This window comes from Colias eurytheme, chromosome 4 (genome assembly GCF_061535395.1).
Source record: "Colias eurytheme isolate Ceu_HAF_F1 chromosome 4, ilColEury1 Martin Lab GWU primary, whole genome shotgun sequence".
In the NCBI taxonomy this organism is placed as follows: Eukaryota; Metazoa; Arthropoda; class Insecta; order Lepidoptera; family Pieridae; genus Colias; species Colias eurytheme.
In genome coordinates this window covers 6,838,066-6,862,740 of record NC_142983.1, presented here as the reverse complement: position 1 = coordinate 6,862,740, position 24,675 = coordinate 6,838,066, and the positions used below count along the sequence as shown (strand labels likewise).

At 34.9% G+C, this 24,675-nt stretch overlaps 1 protein-coding gene across 10 annotated transcripts in view; it reads right to left on the bottom strand.

Annotated features, from left to right (window-relative positions):
• dac (dachshund family transcription factor) overlaps positions 1-24,675 on the bottom strand; it is a 130,439-nt gene that overhangs the window by 35,647 nt on the left and 70,117 nt on the right. For all 10 annotated transcript variants that reach the window (XM_090120632.1, XM_090120635.1, XM_090120633.1 and 7 more), the window contains 3 exons: positions 17,805-17,875; positions 17,211-17,468; positions 13,796-14,008 (listed from right to left, as the gene is read on the bottom strand). In XM_090120632.1, the coding sequence (XP_089976758.1) occupies positions 13,796-14,008; positions 17,211-17,468; positions 17,805-17,875 (542 nt within the window). The remainder of the gene's footprint in view (positions 1-13,795; positions 14,009-17,210; positions 17,469-17,804; positions 17,876-24,675) is intronic.

Sequence of the window (24,675 nt, the reverse complement as noted above, 5' to 3'; positions counted from 1 at the left end):
GATTGTTATTTTTTGTCAATGCCATTCGTGGGTCCCTGAGGGTTGCCGAGGAAAATTTTATTTCTCTTCTATTTCGTGCACTCAACAAAAGCAACAATAATATTTAAATTGAAGTATCAGACCCACTTTATTTTCACTCGGTGAAAATTGAGCATTTTTTTGTTTAAAGTAGACTTGTCAATGTAAAAAAACGTATAAATTACTTACCAAAAAATAAATTAGTTACATTTAAAATTTTCATACCGTAAAATTATTCCCTGATATAATAAATGCTAAACAGAACATAAGTCATAGGGCGAGCGAATGAAGACATATTTTTACAGCCCCTGTAAGTTGAGCTTGCAGTTAAAATAACAATTAAAGTCTGCCTAAAATTTACGACTCAAAACTGACAAAATAATTTAAACGAGCGTTAAGGTGAATGCGACCGAAATAGGTCTTTGAAAGTGGAAACAAAGGTGAAGTATTCAAATCCCCCTGCCGCTTGTGTTGAGACGTTTTAAAACGAAGGAGCGAGTTACCGTTGTAAATGGAAAATTCTAATAGAAACAACACAACAATATATTGCTTTACAAGCGGCATTGTTAATTCTAATATGTATTTCTATTATCTAATGGTTTCGGAATCTTCATGTTTTAAGGATTAAATTATTGTTACAATAAACGTATTAAGATAATAATAAAGAAAACTAGCCTACATTAATAATTATAATGAAAAGTGTATTAATTGAAGTGTAGTTGCATAATTTTGTATTCGAGTCGCAATTACTCCGCAAGATAAATATCTATTGTAAATCCATTGCTAAATTCACGTAACACTTGAAAGGTAATTCAAAATAACGATAATGGCTGTCAAGGCACACAAAACGAATTTTCTTCTTCCCTTTGCTTTTTAAATTTCAAACCGGCAGCAATTTTATTTTATTGTTATTAGATTTTTCCGGCTTATGTCACAGCGATGTCACTGCGGAGGATTACTCCCACAGTCTCCATGCTAATAATCATAAGAATTGCTTCCCTTTATTATGTGTGAAATTTAGAACGTAAAATCTTTCCAACCATTCATTTTATGGAGATTTCATCTCGTATTCTAAAAAATATGAGCGTTTGGAGCACATGTCTTTTTTTTTTTTTTTTTTTCTAATTTAATTTAGGGACTTTGAGTCAGCGATGACTATGTCAGTCCCATAGTATATGCTATAAGTTTAACTTAACTAGCCTACTAATATCCGTCGTGTGAATATGCAGACCATCCTAGCCGCCTCCGTATTAGGTGCAGATAAAATGGTCTGAAACATACCCACATCGGTCGGACACACATTAAATTTCCTATATAATTCTTGCCTCATAGGTGCAGTCCGTACACATTCCATGAGAAAGTGATGTACATCATCTAATATACCACACACGTCGCAGTTCGCGTTAGCTCTTTTTTTCATTAAATATTTGAAGTTGTTTAATGGCATGTGTCCGGACCGCAGCCTATGGGCAATAACAATTAACTTCCTGTCTATTCTAGTATTAGCAAACCATGGAATGCGTGGTGGCTCACATTGCATAGTGCGAAACCAGATGCCTTTCTGTTTAGCAACTAAATCAAACCACTCCTTCCAGTCTAGGAGAATACGCTCCCTATATTTAACTAAGACTTCTGAATATTCGGGTGTAATATAAACTTCGGTACCATTTAAAATTGCATCCCTTGCCATATGATCCACCACCTCATTACCACGGATCCCAACATGAGATGGAACCCATTGCAACACAACAGACCTTCTTCCAGCGATCAGTGCCAATATTTTATTGATAACTGCATAAGCTATCGCTGCGCCTCTGTTTCCAGAAGCACATCGAGCTATATGTTGTAAGGCACTTCTACTATCAGATAAAATAACCACCTTTTCATATCCAGCACCAATAGCATAAGAGAGCGCTTCAGAGATCGCAAAGAGTTCCACAAACATTATTGAATGCTGAGACACATTGACAATCTTATATGACTGCCTCACATTGTGACTGGGATCATAGAAAGCAGCACCGCGACCATCTTGCGTCTGCGAACCGTCCGTGTACAGTTTAACCCAACCTTCATATTTATTGAACAAAGTTAATAATGTATTACATTTGAGTATTTGTTTGTTGTAACTGTTTTTGGATGCTATAATATTATCTATTGTGGTTTGTATGTTATCAACGTTAAAATTTGAAAGCCACATACTTAAATTATAAATATTTAAAGAAGAGCAAGTATTTATTTTTTCTTTTACGGTCTACGGTTACTCGTTGTAAACAGTAGCCAGCAGAGGTTTTTTCTTTCTCCGAAAATATAGTGTGTTAATTTGTTGTGATAAATTGTTTACAAAAGTTAACGTTATATTACCTGACATTGATTGGGCTTTAAGGCAAAACTTATAAGCTAAGTACTTTCTTCGTAAAAAAAGGGGCGGAATGCACAAGTCATATTCCATCACATGAATGGGGGTGGTTTTAATGTAGCCACCTACAACGCGAAGGGCAGCATTTTGAACACGGTCTAATTTTAATAAATGAGTTTTAGCAGCACAGTCATAAACGAAGCTAGAATAATCCAGTCTACTCCTTATCAACGATATATAAATCCTACGAAGGTGTATGGGATGTACTCCCCAGGACGAACTTGCTAGCACTTTTAAAATATTAAGAAATCTAAGAGTCTTAGCTTGAAGCTCATTTATATGGAGATTCCATAATAATGAGCTATCTAGCCATACCCCCAGATATTTTACAGTTAACAAATGGTATTAAATTATTATTAATCACAATCGATACTTGTTCACGTCTTCTTGCTTTACTAAATAAACATAACTGTGTTTTTACCAATGAGATGTCTAAACCAATTTGAGCCAAAGCTAATGAAATTGAATTAATGCATTGAGACATTTTTAAAGCCCTAAAATTACAATCTTTATTTTGTATATAAAATACAAAATCGTCAGCATATTGTAAACTACGCATGTTGCTATCTAGGGATCTATATAGTTGAGAGGTGGCTATATTAAATAAAAGGGGGGATATCGGGTCGCCTTGTGCTAAGCCTTTTCCGGTCCACCGAATTTTAGCATCAGTGGAGTTATTAGTTGCGCCATAAATTTTTAAATGTCTTACTTTGAGGAACGTGTATAAATAATTACACACTTTTGTTCCAACATGCAGTTCATCTAATATTATAGCAAGCTGGTCAACTAAGACGTTATTATATGCACTATCAATATCCAGAAAGCAAGCTAATGTCGGAGTATACTTAGAAAAACCGGTTTGAATTTCCGATACAAGGCGTACAATACAGTCTATACTAGATTGACCTCTACGAAATCCTGAAGTGGAAGGTTGCAAAATTTTGTTCCTCTCTACGAAGCATTCGAGGCGCTTAGCTAGCATAGCGTGAAATATCTTGCAAACACATGACATCAAGGAAATCGGTCTGAATTTAGGGGGGGCCTGATTATTGATATTTTGTTTAGGAATGGGAACTATTTTGATATCGCGCCATTGATCCGGTATCACTGCACTCTTAAGAACACAGTTATATATATTAAGGAGGTGGTACTTTCCCGCCACAGGCAGATTATAAACCATAGAATAAGATATATCGTCAGTGCCAGGCGAACTGTCTTTCTTTTTCAGGCACTTGGAAAGTTCTGCAAAGCTAAATTCACTTTCTAGCTCACAGTTATTAGATTTAAACGTCAAATGTGAGGGCAAGACAAAATCAGGTGCTAGTGAACATAGTAACTGCTCTTTTTGGTCATCGGAAGCTTGAAATGAAGTAGTTCGCATACCTTTCATCCAGCGCATCTTTCTCCACATATCTGAAGAGTTTGTGGTTTGATCGAGACTATCACAGAAACTCTGCCAATTTTTAGCTTTTACCTGTCTAGTTACTTTTTGAGCTTCAGAAATACACTCTGAAAGTCTATCAAAGTTATCAGGTGTAGGATTACGTCTGAAGGTCTTTAAAGCTAGACGTCGTTTGGCTATGGCGTGGGATATAGTTGCACACCAATAGTGTTTGGGTCTAAAATTTTTTGATTGATCTAATGTATCAATTTTAAAAAAGGGTATACTTTCATTGGCCGCATAATTAATGTTTTCTATAAATTTATCGTATACTGATTGAATGTTATCACTATCTAACACTATACAATTTTCAGAAAAACATTCGCTAAAAGAAGATCGAAATATATTCCAGTCCGCTTTCTTAAAATTACGACGTTTAATTATACTACCACCATCATCACTATATGTTAAGAGGGTTTTAATTATTATGTGATCACTGCCTAAGGTCTCTTTTGAGACACTCCACTTGCAAAACACAGCTATATCAGTTGAAACGAATGTTACGTCGGGTGAGCTTTCCTGCAGACTACCATTACTTAATCTAATTCTAGTTGGTTCACCAGAATTTAATGCAACATAATTAAAATCGGAAGAAGCATCGAACAATTGAAGGCCTCTTGTATTGTTTCGATTCGACTAATTGGTATGATGGGCATTGAAGTCCCCAGCAATTATAGATTTTTCAACACTCAAAGAAAAAATATCATCCCAATCACATTGTGAGGTCCTTACAGACGGTGAACAATATACAGAGGCGATAAACTTTAACTGCTTACAATTTAGTATTTTAATACCAATAACCTCTATCCCAGGATTCCTGGTTATTATAGGAAAGGGCTGGATAAGTATAGAACGATGGACAATAATAGCAACTCCTCCATAGCCATCATTTCTGTCTCTTCTAAGAATATTATAATTGCGTATATTAATTACAGCGTCTGAATTAAACCAAGTTTCGCTTACTAAACAAATGCTAATTTTCTCCCGGTTTAAAAGTAATTCGAGATCTTGTCTTTTTGGAAATAAGCTCTGGGAGTTCCATTGAGCAATGCATAGATGTCGGTCAATAGACCCCCCAGAACCTCGCCCAGCACTAATATATATATTATGACTATTACTGTCCATTATTATTAAACAAACTTATAAAATTTCTAAGCGTATCGCAGCTACTTACAGTTTTTAAAATAAATGTCTTAAATGCATCTAGTACTAATTTAACTATTTTAACAAACTTTTGTTCCAAATTTGTTGTGTCTGTAAAAAAAATACTTTGAATTTTATCCCATATAGACTCATTAAGCCTTTCCCTATCCAAATTTTTCTTTCTAGCTCGTTTCTCTCTATCTTCTTGTAGTTCTTTATTTTCAAGATAACTTTCTTCTCTTTGAGGCATTGTATCTACCTCTTGCGAATGAAGTAACTGATTTTCTCTGACTACGTTTTTCAGTCGTTTCTTTCTTGATTCCTTTTTCTTTAGTGTCTTACTTTTATTACTATTACGGACAATGTCTGCGTAGCTAACCTCTTCTGTATAACTGACGTAACTAACCTCAGATTCGCTGTCACTATCAATCATTTTATTTATTTCCTCTTCCACCATATCAGTATCAAAAGTCTTGAGTGGTTGTTCAGAATTATGCAAGAAATGCTCGTTTAAACTCTTTTTGTATTTTTCACTATCTTTTTCTTGTTCTAGATATTTATTTAAAGCTACTTTGTATGTGTAATTATTTTTGCACATAAGACTTCTTATCTCCTTTTCTTTGATGAAAGACGGACATTTTTTGAAGAATGATGGGTGATCTCCTCCACAATTTATACAGCGATAAGTTTGAGTGTCACAATCCTTGTGGTCACCAGTGCACATTGGACAAGTAAGTTTTTTCTTTGGACAAGACCGATTCAAGTGCCCGAACTTCCAGCAGTTTGAGCATTGCGATACTGGAAACGTATACGGCTCGACTTCAAATCGACATTCACATCCAAGTACATATTTAGGTAAAACTGCACTTTTAAAACAAAAGCGTACTGTCTCGCTATCAACCCATTGCTTCTCCTCGTTAAGCCTCTTTAGTCTTTTTATTGACACAATTTCATAGTCACTCTGGAAGGTTTTTTGCAAATCCTCTTCTTTCATCTCTAATTCGATATATTTAACAACTCCAAAAGTGAGACTTACTTCGGTAGTTATACGACAGCGATATCCTAGCTCTTTCATTTTTTTGGAATTTATCAATTTTTCAGCTATCTCCCTATTCTCGACGTTCATGATGATTTTATATGGGGTTTTATACTTTATGTTAAGAATTGTTGTTATATTTATCTCTTTAAGTAATTTTGCAAAACCGATTCTTTTTGGGAGTGGCTTTTCCGAAGATATACATAATTCAATAAAGGTGTTAATGTCTTGTGTAATTAAATTCCGTTTTTCGCCAGAATCCTGACGCAAAACCCTTTTACTTTTCCTACTTTGTACCAATTTATATTCTTCATCCTCCTCCGAAACCAAATTCTCCTGTTCGTCACTTTCATTTCTTGGTCGTTTCTCAGGTCTGGAAGTCTGTAAACTTGTTATATCCATTATTACCGCACTTTCAAAACCCTCCGCACTTATGTCGCTGCGCGTACTGTAGGTACGAGGCCGCTGGGCGACCCCGTCCATTGTTAGCTCACGGAACGTTCGAAACCGAGAATAAATTAATTGAGATTTACACACCGGAACAAATACGTGCGCTCACACTCAAGTGTCGCGCGGCACTGAGCACATGTCTTGTGTGAGGCCTTTTTAACAATATTTATAATTTAGATTTATACTTCAAATTTCGTATAGATATGTGCCAATGTATATTGGTTAGTTGAGTAAATTATAAACATTGTTTTATGCGTACATGGAACAAGAGAACAAATAATGAAGATGTCTTGGCGAAAATAAATTTAAAAAAATAATAGCGTATCGAGCGTGCAACGCTGGAATAACTCCCAGTGTTATCGGCGCACGCGCACCCAATCTGCGATCGAAACACAGCGGATAAGATTATCCGGTAGCCCTGTATTATTTTAATGAGACTACACGATTCTTCGAGATTCAATACGATACGAAAAAGCTTAGGTAACGAAGCGAATAAAAATATACAGGTCAAGAGAGATATCTCACGGCGGCATTGAGATGACGGCGGCTGCAATGGGAACAATCCCGGCAAAAGGGGGTTTTTAAATTAGCCAGCGAACACGATAAACTCTCAAACATCTCTACATACCAGCTGACGGCAGATCGAACGATACCATTATGTCCCCGGTAAGGTACCGATTAAAAATATCTATACATTTATACGCGGACAACATCTGGTATATAAATAAGATATAAACGCAAGAAGCCACGAATGTTTTGTTTTTTGGTTACGTTATTCTTTCCCCGGTGTAAGTTCCCCTCTGGATATTGGTATTAAAAATGTAAAGGAGATTTATGCGAATAGCTTTAAGCTTTCATTAGTTGTTCCTTGTGCAATGTTCTGCGGTCGCCTCTCCCTGACCGGTAATTTTTCATTTTTTCTCTCACTTTCTTATGTTATAAGAATTTAACTGCATATAAAACGGATTTATATTCCCTTTGAGTTCCAGCTGCATGCTATGACTTATAATATTACGATTTTTCAGCCCTCGAGGGTACCTATTGAAATTAGGAATGCTATACGTTTTAATGAGAAGTAATGGGAGATGGTGTTTTAATGGTTCTACTTTATATTCAGAGATACATACATAAATTAATATATAGATATCTTAACAATTTCTAAGCTTAGGCATAGTAGATTTGATTTAAACATAAATGACAAACATAACAAACACAAAACAAATTTTTAATGACAATTAAACACTGATGTTTTAATTTTGTAATTCATTATTCAGTATCGGATTTAAATTAACCCGTTAAAATATTAAATACACGAATTACCGTACTCATGTTTACTTATATATTATTTAAATACCTTCTCTATCTTCATAAATGATGTTTCAAGTCATAAACACATGCAACAAGCACATAATTCCGGATTGTAATTCCGTATGTAAATTACAACTAGAGCAAGGGTACTGGTTCACCCCTTAGAGACAAGTCAAACCATTCTTAAATGAGCTCTTTCAGTTAAATAAATATTTCGTATTCAGAGATCTCTCTAAGTTTGTTTTGCAATCATAACGTAAAACTGAGGTTTATACGAAATTTAAATATTGAGGAAGTATAAATCTAAGCTTCATAGGGCGTTGTGAGAGCGATCGTAAAGATGCTAGTTATATCTACTTATTTGTGTTTAAAACGTGAAGCTGAATATATTTTAAATCAAATTCAAAGGAACAAAGTAACTTATAAGTAAGTAATTATATTTCGTATATTTTATTTGTTGCATTTCTTTTGTCACAGAAAATTTATGTAACAATATTTATTAAAGACTAGCGGTCCGCCCCGGCTTCGCCCGTGGTACATATTTACGTTTTCGCTACATAAAAACCATCCTCATACTTCAAGGAATATAATAAAAAAAGAATTATCGAAATCGGTTCAGCCGTTCTCGAGTTATGCGCTTACCAACACATTTTGCGATTCATTTTTATATATAACTAGCGGTCCGCCCCGGCTGCGCCCGTGGTACATATTTACGTTTTCTCTACATAAGAACCATCCTCGTACTTCAAGGAATATAATAATAAAAGAATTATCGAAATCGGTTCAGCCGTTCTCGAGTTATGCGCTTACCAACACATTTTGCGATTCATTTTTATATATAAGAAGATAACTATTACTATCCTTATTACCGAATCTGCAACAAATATAAAAGTGGCACAAGTCTCTCTACAGTATCGTTTGCATTTTTTTATCCTTTATAAGCATATAAAAGAATAAACAGAGCACCTCATGGAGTTTTTCTCCATTTTCTACATACATTGTATCCAAACGACAAAGTAAAATATTTTATCATTTGATCAATGTCAGCTATTCAATAAAGACATTTCTCGCACACATTATGAACAATTCGGCGTGCGTCACATTAAATTATTTCGGCTAAGTAATTTCGAGCGGTTAATTATTGTGCACAAGCTGGGAGGAGAGTTGAGAATGTAATTATTATTAAACTTTACGATTGTCTCACTTTACCCCTTTATGTCGGATCAAGAAAACGTAACGACGCAACCCTCAGGAATCATGTATACGACTTTAGACTTAGTTTCGTTGGTAGAAATTATAAAATCATTTGCAGTACTTAAGATACTTACGACCGTATAGAATATCTCAGGGTTGTGAGATCCTAAGGGAGTTTCTTAGCTTGTTGCGGTACAGGATTCATATTTGAGCTACCGTCACACAATTTATAGATAAGAGTAACGAGAGATATGAACTGACTACATATATTTCATAAGGTAGTTATCATATGGTTTCGGTATCATGTTAATTAATTTAATGTGTTGTTTTATTAATACCTAGATACGTACATGAATTATCTCTTATTTAATTATCTATTGATATCTTTTATATTATACATACCTACCTAATACTTTAACGGATTTTGTTGAAAAAAAAAATGAATTTAATAAGTCACAAGAAAATCCCGTGTCTCTACCATTCGAGTTTATGTTTGTTTATTATGAGAGAATTGAATATGAATATAAATGAATATGAATGAATGAATATTTCAGGACAATTTTCACACACGGCACAATCTGATCCCATACTAAGCTTTCGCTTGTGTTATGGAAACCAGATGGCTGATAAACATACATATACCATAATTTTTAAATAAATACTTATATAGATAATTAACACCCAGACACAGAGCAAACATTATTAATTATGAAAAACCATATATGTACTTAAAATAAATTTGTTTATTTTATAAGGTTCTTGCATTTACTCTTCAGTAAAATTGATACTTTACATAGATATACATATAAATAATGGAGTTGGTGAGGCTTGTCGATATTGAGTAGATGCGTCATGTTCAGTGTACACAGGGGCCACTAGATGGCGCGCGTGTGGTCGAGTCGCGTGCGCGGTGTAACCGGAGCAACACGCGCAAGTAATCTAATATGGCCGCCCGATGTCGCCCGCATATCGGTACATTGCAGGAATGCCATTTTAATATCCTCGCGTTTATGTCACTCATTGTTTACTTAGTTCCACGATGAACTCGTACGGAAACCACACATCTGCTGCAATGGCTATATCGAAACGGATGGACATGCAATATTGTCAGCGTGCTTCATTTTCCATTTGCTCTACTTCACATGTCAATTTAACTGCTTTCGTAACATGGTAAAGCGGGTAGGTATAAGGTAGATATATTGAAATCACCATTACATAGGTAGGGCGAGAGCGATAAATTATGATTGCTCACGTCGAGTTGAGGTAAACAAACAAAGATTGAATTTAGCGATTTTTGTGGCACACCTCGAGCACAATGGTGCGAAAGCTGGCGCGGCGCGGCAACAATGCGTCGTTGGGTCTATCTGCGCGCAGGCATCTTCAGTGAGCGGTGGCTCGTTAGTTCGCTGCGGGGCTTGTTTGCGCTGCGATGGGAGCCTCGCGAGTCGCGGCGCGCCCCGAGTGATGGACAACATCGCTAATTCTATTACAATGCCCTGTACATTGCTGATAAAGTATACCCAAGTACCTATTTGGAATATTTAGCCTGAGTATTGAACTTAATTACGATTCTCTACTTCATTTTAATTCGAGTTCATAATATTACTTCCGTCGTCTTCTTCCAAGATTCCATTGTATAGAAAATATAAATTCTATTAATATTAACATTTATATAACCTCGTTTCAGTGTGTACTGTATGTGCAATTTTATTGATGCGTTCAGAATCTGAAGTACCGGTGTGTTATATAAAAAGGGAATCGCAATTTGTCACTAATTTGATTTCACCACAACGTAATAGCGTCTGTCCCGTCAGCATTGTAAAAGCTTTCATATCAATTGAATCCATTAGCTGAGTACACAAGTCCTGTCTGTTTATTTGCTCATCAGTTTTTATCATTGACCAGTTCGTGTTTGTTCGATCGGTCACTTCCATATTATTGATGGCTTGTTTCCCCCAATACTTCGCGATTCAATGAAAATGAGTGCTTGGAAACGAATGCTATTTATATTTTTATGATTATTTCGCGAGTAATTTTTATTATAAAGCTTTAAAATTGTCTTTGGTTTATTTACGGTTTATTATAAATGGGACCTATATCTATTCCATACTTTCCCTCGGCAAGCCACTTATTTGTACATCGTAGTAATACTATCAAAGCGCTGACTACTAGCCCACAACGCCAGTTATCTCTAGATATGGAAGTGGAATTCCCTTTATAACAGAACCCCATAAAATATGTTTGCCCTATCTACTTGCGCATGTGCCATTTGTCCGTTGAACAGCACTTAGCTTAACAAAAACTGATAGTTGTAAAACAAAAGAGGTGTATAAAACTACGGTAACAAGACCGGACCAGAACGGTTCAGAAATAAACTAAGCGGTAAGAGTTAACAGGGATAAAGGATTAAAGAGTAGCCGAAGCAGATTTATGTCACGATGATTGCAATCGGAACGATTCTGCGTGTTACTGATGTTTTACTTTTTTTCCAAGAGAAAAGATGTGAACATTTAAGCGCAAGTTAAAATCGAAGAAACGTACCCGTATCGCACAAGATATTGGCTGTTTTATGGACGTTTGTAATCAAAGGCATTGTGGTTTATTAATTTCATTTTAGTAACCCAAATTTTATTATTGTATCAACACTTTAAATATAATATAATAGCAACAATTATGTGGTGAAAACTCATAAGACATTGTAATCCTATCAGATGAGCAGTCTAATCCCAGGATAAAAATTAAACAACATGCAACAGCAAACATTACAAAAAACATGTACCGATTTCCTATTCATAGCGGGGTCTATTTGCAGGATCAAATCGACATAGGTTTATCAAAGCGAAGTCTTTCAAACAACCCTTCTCGTGGCTATCTGATAACGCAGTGAATACGAGACACATTTGTCTGTGCGACACCCACTCTGCATGTCTAGTGTAAAAATTGCCAGTGAATGTGTCTAGATAGTGATCTTCTATTTGCTAGCAACAGAAGGGCGATGAAATGACAACCAGTACTTGTTCCGATGTAAAATATTGGGAACGCATCGCACTGGTAACCGTAGATTTATTTTTTGTTTATTTATATGAACGTTCTAAATTTACATAACATCAAAACCCAATGAAATTCGTCGGATATAATGTTAAGATATAAGACCCACGTGCAAAATGCAAGGTTCGCAACCAGTAACACCTATTAATTCCGAAGAGAGAACCACGCGAGTGATTGCTGTAATTTCTATAAAAAATCAACGGTAAGGATCGCCAGATACGTCGATTTGAAAAAATGTTTCATCAACAATAATTTTAATATCGTAATAACAAAATTACGGGTTTAGTGTGTAGATAGGCAATTTCCAGCCTTAATAAAGTAGATTTAAGAGGTTATTCCTTTAGCATTTACTTACATGTCAGGGGGAGAAATGGAACCTTTTGTTGGCCTATAGCATTATTATTTCCCATTTTGTTTTGTTTATTAATACAATTGGCTCGAGGCGCAATATTGATATTCAAGTTTTGATGATGACTCCGGCCGCGAGTTTTCTCCTCCTCTGTATTTTTATGGGTTTTATAACAATTGTGTTCCGCTTTTCTTTTGTTTACGCTGCCGCAAGTTGAATATATTATAATATTTAGTATTATACAATTTTCATTTTTACATAAGGAATTGTGGTCTGAATATACAATGAAATAAATGGTATGGTCGGTATGAGATGTGTATAGCGTATAGTAAAACACAGAGGCAATAACTTTGCATTTTCCTAGCTGTAGAGAAGATTGGACGTCTCAACGAGGTATTCCGTAAGTACGACAGGCATAGCGCACGAAGATATTTCTCATGGGGAAAACGGAATGACGTGAATAAATAACTCGCAGAAATATCAATTAAACAATTATGCTGTCCGAAAGGAATCGTGTGTAATGATAGTGGGTTGGGCTATAACTCAGGCGCATCTGTTCTACGGCTATTTGCAAAAGGCACGACGCCGGCGCACTTATTTGATGTACTCGTACTGTCTCCATTTTCAGCTCGATAATTGTTGAAATGTTTTTTATGTTATTCAGAAAAACGAATGTAAATGTGTATGGACGACGAGACAGGATAATTACACTGATATTAAATGACGCAAGTTAGTTTATTCGAGTCGTAGGAGGTATGTATAGATTGTATTTTTTTACACATATCGTTAAAGGTAATTGGAATGCCAAACAGAACAGAGAACCGAGATATTAGAATTATAGGAATTAAGAAAATTGCATATTATATAACCGTAACTACTATGATTATCCGACTATTTTCTTCGCATGGTAGATAAATCGCATGGATCTCATGCAGCTTCTACACTTCACAAGCTGCATGACTTTGAGATAGAAAAATGCACCATTAGGATCACCTTCCAGAAAAACGATTTCTGGTACATGTCATGCTCATACCCCATAACTCTACTTTTAATCATAACAATCTTGTGCAACAATAGAGTTTTATGAATAAGCATATTAATTTATAGCGGTCTATCATTTTTGTACTTTAAAAACATCCAAACCTTCCCAGCCTTCTCAACCATATCACATACACAAATGACAATCAAGAACCTATAGAATACAGTCATTAACAACACCTTTTTCATAGCTGATCTAGCGAACGAAAGGCTATAAAATATTGTTATCAATAGCTTTTTTTTTTTTAATTTTTTTTATTGTTTGATAGGAAAGCGCTTGACCACTATCTCGCCTGATGGAAAGCTGAGATGTGGCCTAAGATGGAGCGCGTTTTCCTAGAATTTTTTCTTTACCTTTCTCATAGCTGATCTGTCGCTCCTGCTGGCGCGCGTTGTCCGCGGCCACCTTGAGCAGGCCCTGTATGTTGCGCAGCAGCGTCTCGGTGGAGGACACGAGCGTGTCGGCGCTGGCGTCGGGCGCGGCGCTCGGCGAGCCGGCGCCCGCCGCGTAGCGCGCGCCCGCCGCCGGGCTCACCGCCTCGCGCTCGCCGTCGCTCAGCTCACCCCCTGTCACAAGTGGACTGTTTTAACTGATTGTTCTTATTATGGACACTTTCCGTCCGTGGCTGAGGATTTTTTTTTTTTATTGGTAATAGGGAAGCGCTTGACCACAATCTCGCCTGATGTTAAGCTGAGATGTGGTCTAAGATGGAACGCGCTTCCCTAGAAGGTACCTGTTCACTCTACGCTTGAAGACCCCCATATTGAATTTTTGGTAGGAATAAGATGTTTCAACGCGGTAAAAATTTGTTTCGTGATAATTTAGTAGTTTGCTATTAGTGCTACTTGTTAAGCCTGCTCGTGAGTTGGATGTGTGTTGATTTAGCCTAGTACTAGTTCTGACCAAATAAATATAACAGAATAGTCTGCTATTATGTTATAATTATTTGGTGATTGATAGAAGTTCGAATCCAAAAGGTCAACCTGAAGAGAAGACACTTCTTATTAAGTGATCAGACAATTAAAAATAATATGTCCCCAATTTTTTTAATTGCCTCCAATAAATCTATGTAAAATGCGGAAATTGGCGTCAAATTTACTCGATCATGCTCTTAGTGCAAAACTATCATTGCGTGAGCTTTTCGTTCTAGATTTTATGATGTATCAAGTGATATTATGTTTAAATGACTATACGTTTATAATAAGCGTTATTCTAATTGCCAACAAAAACCATTTGTTCATTGAATTCATTGCCACAATTTAACCATCTAATTTTAATATGAATGCACTTTCCTAAGCATTATGTTAAGTCAGGTTTACCATACACGATATGCAATCAGAAACAGCGTTATAAATATAAGTTTTACATAGCCCTAGTGCGTGCATCATTCGAACGCAATTATAACTGCGTGGAACATCATAATCGCGTGGTACTTCGGACTTTGATGCAAATGCATTCCCATGTACCTATTTGAATTCATAACAGATACAATATTATGGAATTTTTATGTGTTGGATTCAAGGCGGATTAATTAATATATAAATTGTCGATCATTTCTTATGACACAAAATATGTAAATCTAGTTATCATTTATCCCGAAAAATCTGTAGAAATGTACCATTGTATTTATTTCTAATATAATTTGGACATAAGATTTATCTTAGACCTTAGACCTTTAGGTCTATATTTATTAATCACAATCCCATACTCTCAATGTTTATGGAAGACAAAAAAGCAAGATTTTTATTATTTTCTCTGACCCAGAATAATAAATAAACATTTCAAATTGCTAAACATCTTACAATCAAATGCAATACGAATCAACATAAATTTTTTTTTTTTGTAATATAATTTACGACGATGTTCTTAGATTGTTAGTTAACAAAAAATAGACCAATTGGATTCTCTCACGGTCGAAAGTAATCTATCGATACATTTAATTTAACTGACAAGATAGTGAACGCTCATCACATAATGAAGACAACATCGTTTCGTCATTGTCGATGCGCACGATAGCACTTTCCAGTTGTCACAACACAATCTGCCTAATAAGACCAATTAACAAATTTGTAATAAAGCGAGCGTAATAAAAAGAACTCTATTTCATATCAATTTACAGTCAAAATTAGAAAGCGAATAATTGTGTCTTTAACAATCTAACTGAGGTGTTGATTGAAAGAAAAGGGTAAAATATTCCGGACAAAGATCAAAGTTGAATGACACGGTCGTTAAGAAAGAGCTTTTTTGTGGCAACTCCAAGGTAATCGTGACGATCGTGATGTACGTATAGAAATTAATTATAAATAAATATGATTATTTTAATTCTTTAATTTGGATAAGCTCGAGCCTGATCTTTTGAGGTGATTATTAATTGGCACTTGTGATTTTATTTTGTGTAAGAACTAAGAACTGCGACCCTTTACGATTAACCCTTAATCTATTCCCACGCTCCTCGAGTATTAAGTGTCTGCAATAACTTCAGTAAACAAACGTATTGTTTCAGTTAATTTAGCTATTGTGCGCGTGAAGTATTTACAATTGCGGATCATTGTTTTGACAAGCACCGTGCACGGTCCCCAGTCGTTTAAAGCTATTGAAATTATTCCGTGATTGTAAGACGTTAGTGCAGCATTATCTTAAACGTTTGTTCAAATAACGTGCGTTTTAAATTACTTTCGTAATATACTCATGCAATTTCGAGACGTTACATTACATTAATAATAAATTTTCTCTTGATTGATGATTCGAGTCTAGATTGTAGGCGATGATAGCTGTAGCATTTAATATGTCAATAAATTCTATATGCAAAAAGTCGATAGAAAACTGAATGCTTTAGTAGTAGAAGTCACTTTAACGTCGATGAAGTTCTTGGGTAATTTATCACTTGGACCAACTTTCATGACAAATAACAGATAACTAATGTAAAATGTGTGTCGTAATTCACATATTATTACCTGGTAATAAATCACACCTTTTGTACAATTAAATACGCAAAGTAATACTTACAACTTTAAAAAAATATAGAGCAATAGAGAGCGTCATGGGAATATTTTTATTGCTCTAGAATCGTACCATCGATTGTTTCATCTCTATTATTGTTTCCCATATGTTATTAATATCAGGCTTGAATGGCTTTTAACCTTTTTATAAAGATACTGAATGATCAGTCACCGTTTTAATTGAGGCAATAGACATGAACTGCAGATTATAACATAGTACACTAAGCATCTATGAGATTGGTTCTTAAAAAGAGTAGAGCTTTTATCGCCGATAATTTCCTTCCTACAATTGCTTGAAGATTTTCAGACTATTACCGAGTAATTTTACTTCGCATTACATGTTAAGTATATTGAACGCACGATAGGTTCTTTTGCTTCTTAGATTGGCCTTGATTATCTATTGACTACATGTATTAAATTATAAATTTCTTAATAAACTCTTATTGGGTGTGCTATTCTGGTATTCTTCTTATAAAATTATCTATGATAACATCAAGGAAATGATTAAAATGAACATAACTAAGTTATAATTATAAAAGTGGACATTTGTGTCGGAAATAGAAGAGATGATATGCTTTCTCAAAAAATTGAATTCAATTTTACTTCTAATGCTATGGTCAATTGATAGATTTTACTCAGAACAATATTATTTAAAATAAGTATGTGTGTCATGTGTGTGTATCTGTGTTTCTAAACGTTTGTCTCCGTGTACATGTGCGTGTCTGTTTTTATATGTGTGTAAATGTACGTGTGTGTGTGTATAGGTTACCTTCATCCTCATCCTTAACATGGTCGTCCTGGTCGGAGAGCGCGGCGTCGCTGTCGTCGGTGTGCGAGCGCGGCGAGGCGGCGGCGGCGGAGGGCAGGCGCGGCGGCGAGCGGCGCGACGCGGCCGAGCTGCGCCCGCTCGCCGAGCCCTCGCCCCGCTCGCCGCGCTCGCGCTCGCGCTCCCCACGCTCCCCACGCTCGCGCTCGTTCGAGCCCGACTTGGACAGGTTGAGCACGGGACTGTGCCCGGGGGAAGAGCCTGCGACCGATTGATACAAAGTTAGCTTCGAAGTACATTGTAGATGCTATCATCCTATCAGTCCGTTGCCTAAATAAATTACTTATTAAAGCATTTATTCCACAAAAAATTAACGCTAATTGCATCATACTTCTGAGATTTAAATCGATGAATTGCATTTAATAAGTTTTTTTACTATGGCTGAAAAAATATTAAATCATTTATTCAAAACTATGTTTAATCTAAAAGAGTTAAACATTTAAAAAATTAATAATGGATTATTCATGTTTATCAGATAAAATCTTCACAAGATAAGAGTCTAGAAAAACACTATGTAAAAAAACAAACGGGACAGACCATTGTGTGAATCTTCACGCGCTTTGTCCATAGCTATAACACGTTCGATGTCGCCCCGTTCATCGCGCAACCTGTAACAAAAAATTGTTTATGAAATATTTGTATTTATACGGAATTTTTGAAATGCAAAAAAGGTATGAAAATAGCTGGTTTCTATACATTTTTCACGGTTGCTTAATTATATTAATTTCAAATTATTAGGTACTATAACTATTTTTAAATATGTAGAGTTAAAAGAAGAAGACTTAGCGAATCCACCTATGAAATTTAGCCTAAAGGAACCGAAGTATTCATAGATCGCGATAACTGACTTAGAAAAGCTCCCTAAGGCTGTGGCTTCTGTATTATTTTGTTGTGATGTGCGGCGCATGTGTGATTGATTTTATATGTCAAAGTTCTAAAACAACACGGATATAAGAATAGCTCTATTTGTAAATATGAATCGATACTATTTCAGCTGCTGTAGTCTATAAATCCAACAATCAAATCATACAAGTAATAAAAAACCAATAAAAAAATACTCAAAAGTAGAAAAAAGGAGAGCACGAATTAATTGATATTATTAATGTTGTATAGAATCATATGTCAGTATCTCGTTAAGGTATATCAGTAATAAATCGGTCACGCTACCACGCAAATCGAGTCCCAACAGAGTGGTAACAAAGCCACTGACAAACAGTTTTATCATTTGAAACCATAAAGCATGCTACCCACTGCGCGGTAGGCCTACTACAAAGGAAAAAGTACAATATTATAGAACCCCGCTGCGTTTCTTTGTGAGCGGATGAAGACGGTGTATGTAATCATTTTGTACGGATGCGAACTGCTACCCTAATTCCGTGGGTACATTTTTGATTATGAATTATTAGTTTGTAAGCTTCCGTTTCATATCGTTTTGTTTGATGATTTGAATTTGTGTTTGTGGTCTATTTTTATTAAATTTTTCCCTTATTACATAATTTTAATGTTTCCTTGGAAGATGTTAATATACTAATTTTTGGTATACCAACTTATATTATATTTGAACAACATTTTTTGTTTGTATACCTACATTTAATTCAATTTAAAGGTAATTACTTAAGAAAAAAAATTGTTTAATGTTAGAACGTTATAATGTTAGAACCAATTTTGCTCATTTCAAAGGGGTTAATGCTACAATTTTTGCCCAGTAATGCCTTTTGAACATTTGAATATAAATGACGTCTGAAAGTGAAATGTAACATACATAATAAGTGGCTGTTTTAAGCCTTCGTGGAACCCTTTTGTGGATTACAGAGTAAGCAAGTGAATAGAGGCTACGTTTTTCTGGCTAATTAAGTGGATAAGGTTGAATTTTTTATATTATTTGTATTGTTAACATGATGTGTATGAGTATGGTTCTATACCTACTCGTATTTCTGTAAGCTTATGACAATAAGTTTTTTTTATTAAAATATAGGTACAAATTTATTCGTAATATAAGATTCATCATTGCCAATATTTAATGTATGTAGTTTTTCATACATCTTTAAAAATATCCAATTTTTGAGACGAGTATCCCGTATTCAGAAGTTGAATTTTAGAAAAAGAGTTTTCTCGTCATTACCGCCATAAGATAATAAATTAATAACAATTAAATCTCAAGTACATAATTAAAATCAACCGATACTGCAGGAAGTAAATTATTCCATATTTTGGATGTACTTAGTCATTACTCTGTGGCGGAACCCTCGAAATGGAGTCGTTTGGTACTTTACTGACGAGTCACGGAGCACCGACTGAATTTAATATATTTTTCATTTCCGCAGCTATTAATATGTTAATAATTCTTTATATCTTCCAAATCTTGTAACTCAAAACTTTTTCACTCAAAAACTTGAATTGGCAAAACATCAAAGCAGGGAACCAATCGATTGAATATCATAAAAAGTTGAGATCAACAAAAAGTGTAAGATAAAATAAGCTGGTTTGTATATTTGACAAACCAATTCGTTTTGAAAGACTCGAAAATTAATGAGGTCTTGCGTTCAACGCATTCAAATGAAATGACTAAATCATCACATTTCGATCGGACAAAAGATAACGCCTATATCAATAAAGTAATAAATTATTTTCATTTTGTTTTGTATTTATCATTAAAAACTGTTAATGTGATCGATGACGTTGAAAATGTGTTGAAATTAATTCGAATTATCAAGATGGTAGTATATTTTTTTATTTGCTATAAGACAGCTGGATATATCTTATCTTCAAATACACCAATAGATCTACTCATAGTAGAGCGGTATTTATCTGTAGCAAAACATTATGTCAATAATTTGAAATGGAGTTCATTTTGATAATTAAGAGCGATGCAATGATTTTCCTTGAAAATTAATGAATATTCTCCCCAGTGAACTGCCAAAAGCAGCCGTCATCACAGAAATCGCGCAATATTATTCATTTGCTTGTCAAATTTTAAATAATTGGCGATGAAACTGTGATGGAGACAGAAAAATTGTAATGGACAGAGGGTGGCAAATAAAATACGCATCTTATCTGCCACAAATTACTTTTTAAAAGGCTACCGTTTCTTTTTATCTTGTACTACCACAGACATTAAGATTCGTGATTTGATTAGTCATATTATTAATTATAATATGTAAGCAATGCAGTTGATATAACCTAATTAGAAGATTGCGTTTACCTTATATTTCCTTTGACTAATCAATAGCATCATTAAGTTTGAACATGCAAATATATGGATAATACAATAATGAAAGTTAAGTTAGTTAACGTTAACCACTGCCATTACAGGACGAGCAGTGGCCTAAACAGATATTCCGGGGCCACGCGCGCGGACAATGCGATGCAATCTACCACCCGAGCCAATGTACGCTGATTAGTTAATTCTGAACCGCTCATACAGCCTAATACCAAAGCACTAACGTTACGAACCGTTCTTGTATGCATAATCTGATTAGAGGAAGTATTAAACAAAGCTTTTGATAACGGTGTCGTCAAATTAAATTGCTGCGACAAAATTACTGCGAGCGAACTTTTCGATGTATTAGAAGAACGTAAATAATTATGCTACATAGAACGGAATCGATTAAGAAAATCAAATCTTCTCCGAGCGTCACTGCGTGAAACATTTGCTTGACACCCAAATCAAAAATCGCTTTAGCTCACCCTCCCTCGGGGAGATTGGGGAAGCGTCGACGCCTCAACATTTATTATTTCAGACATATCACTCACATGCAAAACAAACTCCGTCCGATCCATCAAAAAGTTTCGCTCCCCGTCTCCTTCGCGAACAAATCGAGTGTGTAAGTAGCGGTTTGAGGATTGCTTCGCATATTTGGTTTGTCTGACGGTCCGACAATTGATCAAACATTTTTTTTATTTCGTATTTTTCTTTAAGTACCTATCTTACTAGTAACAATAAACAGTTTTATAGTACCTATTAATAATTAACTTCGACTTACAATTTTATATAATTATAATGCTTCCTTTTTATTTTATAATACCTACTTATAGAAATAAAACATGCAGTAAATATTAATAACAAATAAGCCTACTCATCCACAAGAAATAAGCATTGTAACCCTCCGCAACAGTCAACAAAGCTTCGAAGAAAATCGAGCGAAAAAAGGCTAAAAACACCTTAGGGGTTTACTAATCGAATAAAAAATATCAGCGGCCGATGCAATGTGTTGGGGAGGAATGGAATAAATTATAAAGAAAACAACAAGCTAAGGGGATTTTAAAAACGAGAAATTTCTTTTGCAAAGATGATTACCTTGAATAGAACTTATTCAAAACAGTAATGACGTTGTTTCAGAAAATTTTGACAAATTCTATGTTTTTGTACTTCAGTCAACCAATCTAGAATTTACAGACATATTTAATGACAAATAAAATTAATTGACATTAGGTATTGAATAAAATTTTATAGATACGAGTATATTATACTCGCATTGCAATTACTTTAAATTAATATAATAAAACTATTATAATTTAAATACGACTCTATCAAAAATGCATTCCTCTTTAACCAAACGTCTAGTCGAGAGCAACCAAACCTAGGGGCGACAAAGAAATCGGCAGTCAGCGGGACCTTTGTGGGGGAAACCGGAGACAGTTATTTAAATTTGAATAATATGATATGGAAAAAATTACGTCACTTAATACCATAATAAAAGTGCACTAAGCGACCGAGGCATTACGCTTGCCAAATGCAAAGAGGGACAAGCAAATTTCGCTTATGAAACGTGAAATGAAATATAAAATGTGTCGGGAAGGAAATAAAATATGTCTCGGAAGCTTTCGAGCTCATTACGATATTAGAAGTACGTGAGCAGATTGTTCAAGTTATTGTTGAAAAATCTGTGAAGATGTTGTTGGCACATTTGTTGAATAAAATATGCATATTATAGATGATACACATGGATTTACTTAAAACGTATGTACGTATTTTGTGTAATATAAATTTTACAAGATAAATAGAATTAATTATAGCGGAGTATAGTTCCTAAATTTAATGAAATACTCGTAACGTCGTATTTGTTTAAAGCAGATTACAGTACCGTAACGAGATTCCGATCGAGCCCGTACGATGTTATTAGGATTTAAGCGCCAACGCGTCGCCTGTCTCCCGGCGCAATGTTGGATAATTATGCAAAATTGCTTCTACGATTCCTATTCGCCGACTTTTTAGGGGCATAACCATTATCTGTAATGGGAATGTTTTTTGATAATGTTTAATTTCACTGTAATATCTTTAGGGAAATCGGATCTTATTCTTTTGCATAGGGAGAATAAGCGCGTTTTTTCATTTTTATTTTGTGAGTAACTTTAGATCAACAATTGGCTGACCACAGATTGCATAAATATGGCTTCAACTTATGCAGCATATGCGATAACCACAGAGAATTTACATGCATCAACAGACTTCCAATCCAATTCCTTCGATAATGTAATGAGACAAACCCTTCCTGATCCTTCAGCTGCTTGAACGCTCGTCAAAGTAAATCAGTTTTTTCTCGCATTTCTCGGTTGAGTTTCCTAGCTGGCTGAAGCTGCTGAATCGTCAAGACTCAGTCGCATGGGTAATGATTGCAATCGAAGTGATCGCCTGTGGTAACCGCAACATGTTCCAATGAGACGATAATGGATCGTTGGAGTTATCTTTTATTTGTCCTAGTGATAAATAGACTACAATGGATTCGAACGTGATCACGTTTGCTACCTATGTTTGTTTTTTTCTAATTCTCTATTTTGCAACCAGTTAGTTCAAACAGAGACAGAAGCTGTTTGAATAAAAGATTATTTTATTTCATCAATAGACTATTATTCATACTAATAAAAAGTCAGATGTTTTACACCATTGTTAAGAATATTTCAGTTTGTCTAATTTTCCGTAAAATTTTTCGTGTATACAGGGAAAATTGTAAAATTTTATGTAGGATAAAAGTCATGCTGTTTTATTTTACCTACTTAAAATTAACGACAGTCTCGTATTGTAATAAAACTATTAAGTATTTTTTTAATCATAATGAAAGGTTTAATGATATAGATGTCTTTGAGATAGAATCAAATAAGTGGACACATTGGCGACGCCGTTTTATCTTGAACTGAGTCGCTTTACAAGCACATCGATCATAGTATTGTTCAGTTTTTTGATAAAAGTAACAAAGGCAATTGATTTAATAGGATATCCTTTTAATTATAATGATCATGTTATCATATCTTTCTTGTAAAAATTTCAAATAATTATGATTTAAAATGGGATGGCATGTAAAGAGTTCGATTCTATATTTGTGACAATTAACGTAATCGAAACAAACATGTCTGTATCATCACGCAGAGTGGGGAGTTTGGCAGAAAGTAAACAGAAAATATAATTTAGAAGCAATTTGCCGCGGATATGTCCGCAATCAAATTGTCTCGTTAATACCACGCCGCTATCAAAACATTTGATTTGTGGCCCGCTCTGTAGGGTTGAATGGTTATTTAACCCATACGATGCTACACTACGTCTGATGACCCTTATTTATCTACAATCAATTATTAATGCAAGTTCAATTCTAAAAAGTACACAAATATTTTAGGTATTTAAAGGAACTAATGAAAAAACTCAACATTGTTTTTTTTAACAAAGCATAGTTTATTATACGTGCCTACAGTAAGCTTTCCATAAATACTAATACACATGGTAAATCAAGTTACACAAGAATATACGAGTAGAATATGCCTATTTAAAACTATTAACCCTTATTAGCTTGTTCTAGTTTTCCGTAATGCGATTTTGTGTCACTTACGCAAAGCAAAGGCATTTGTAAGCATAGATACAAGAGAAGTCTGCCACGGATGTAACTTACATGCAGTAAAAATACAATCATAATTTAATTATACAAAGCGTAGAAAGCCTTAACAATCGCTAATTAAACCCACGTGATACAATCGTATTAGTACCTAAGGGCGTATTGGGTTGTGCGTGTGGATACTTTAATGGAGTTTCGTAAGCTTTTACTTATGTATATTGTTTACCTAAATTTGCTTGGAATGAATATATAATAAACTAGCTTTCCGCCTGCGGCTTCGCCCGCGTTTTCAAAAAAAACCCGCATAGTTCCCGTTCCCGTGGGATTTCCGGGATAAAACCTAGCCTATGTCACTCAGAAATGATGTAGCTTTCCAACAGTGAAAGAATTTTTCAAATCTGCCAAGTAGTTTCGGAGCCTATTCAATTCATACAAACAAACAAACAAACAAAAAATCAAACCTTTCCTCTTTATAATATTTGTATAGAAAAATACGTATTTTTAAGTAAAAATTTTTCATGACATTTAATTCTCTAACATTTTTTTAAAAATTAGTTTGACATTCTTTTTCCGGCTTATTTTCCATT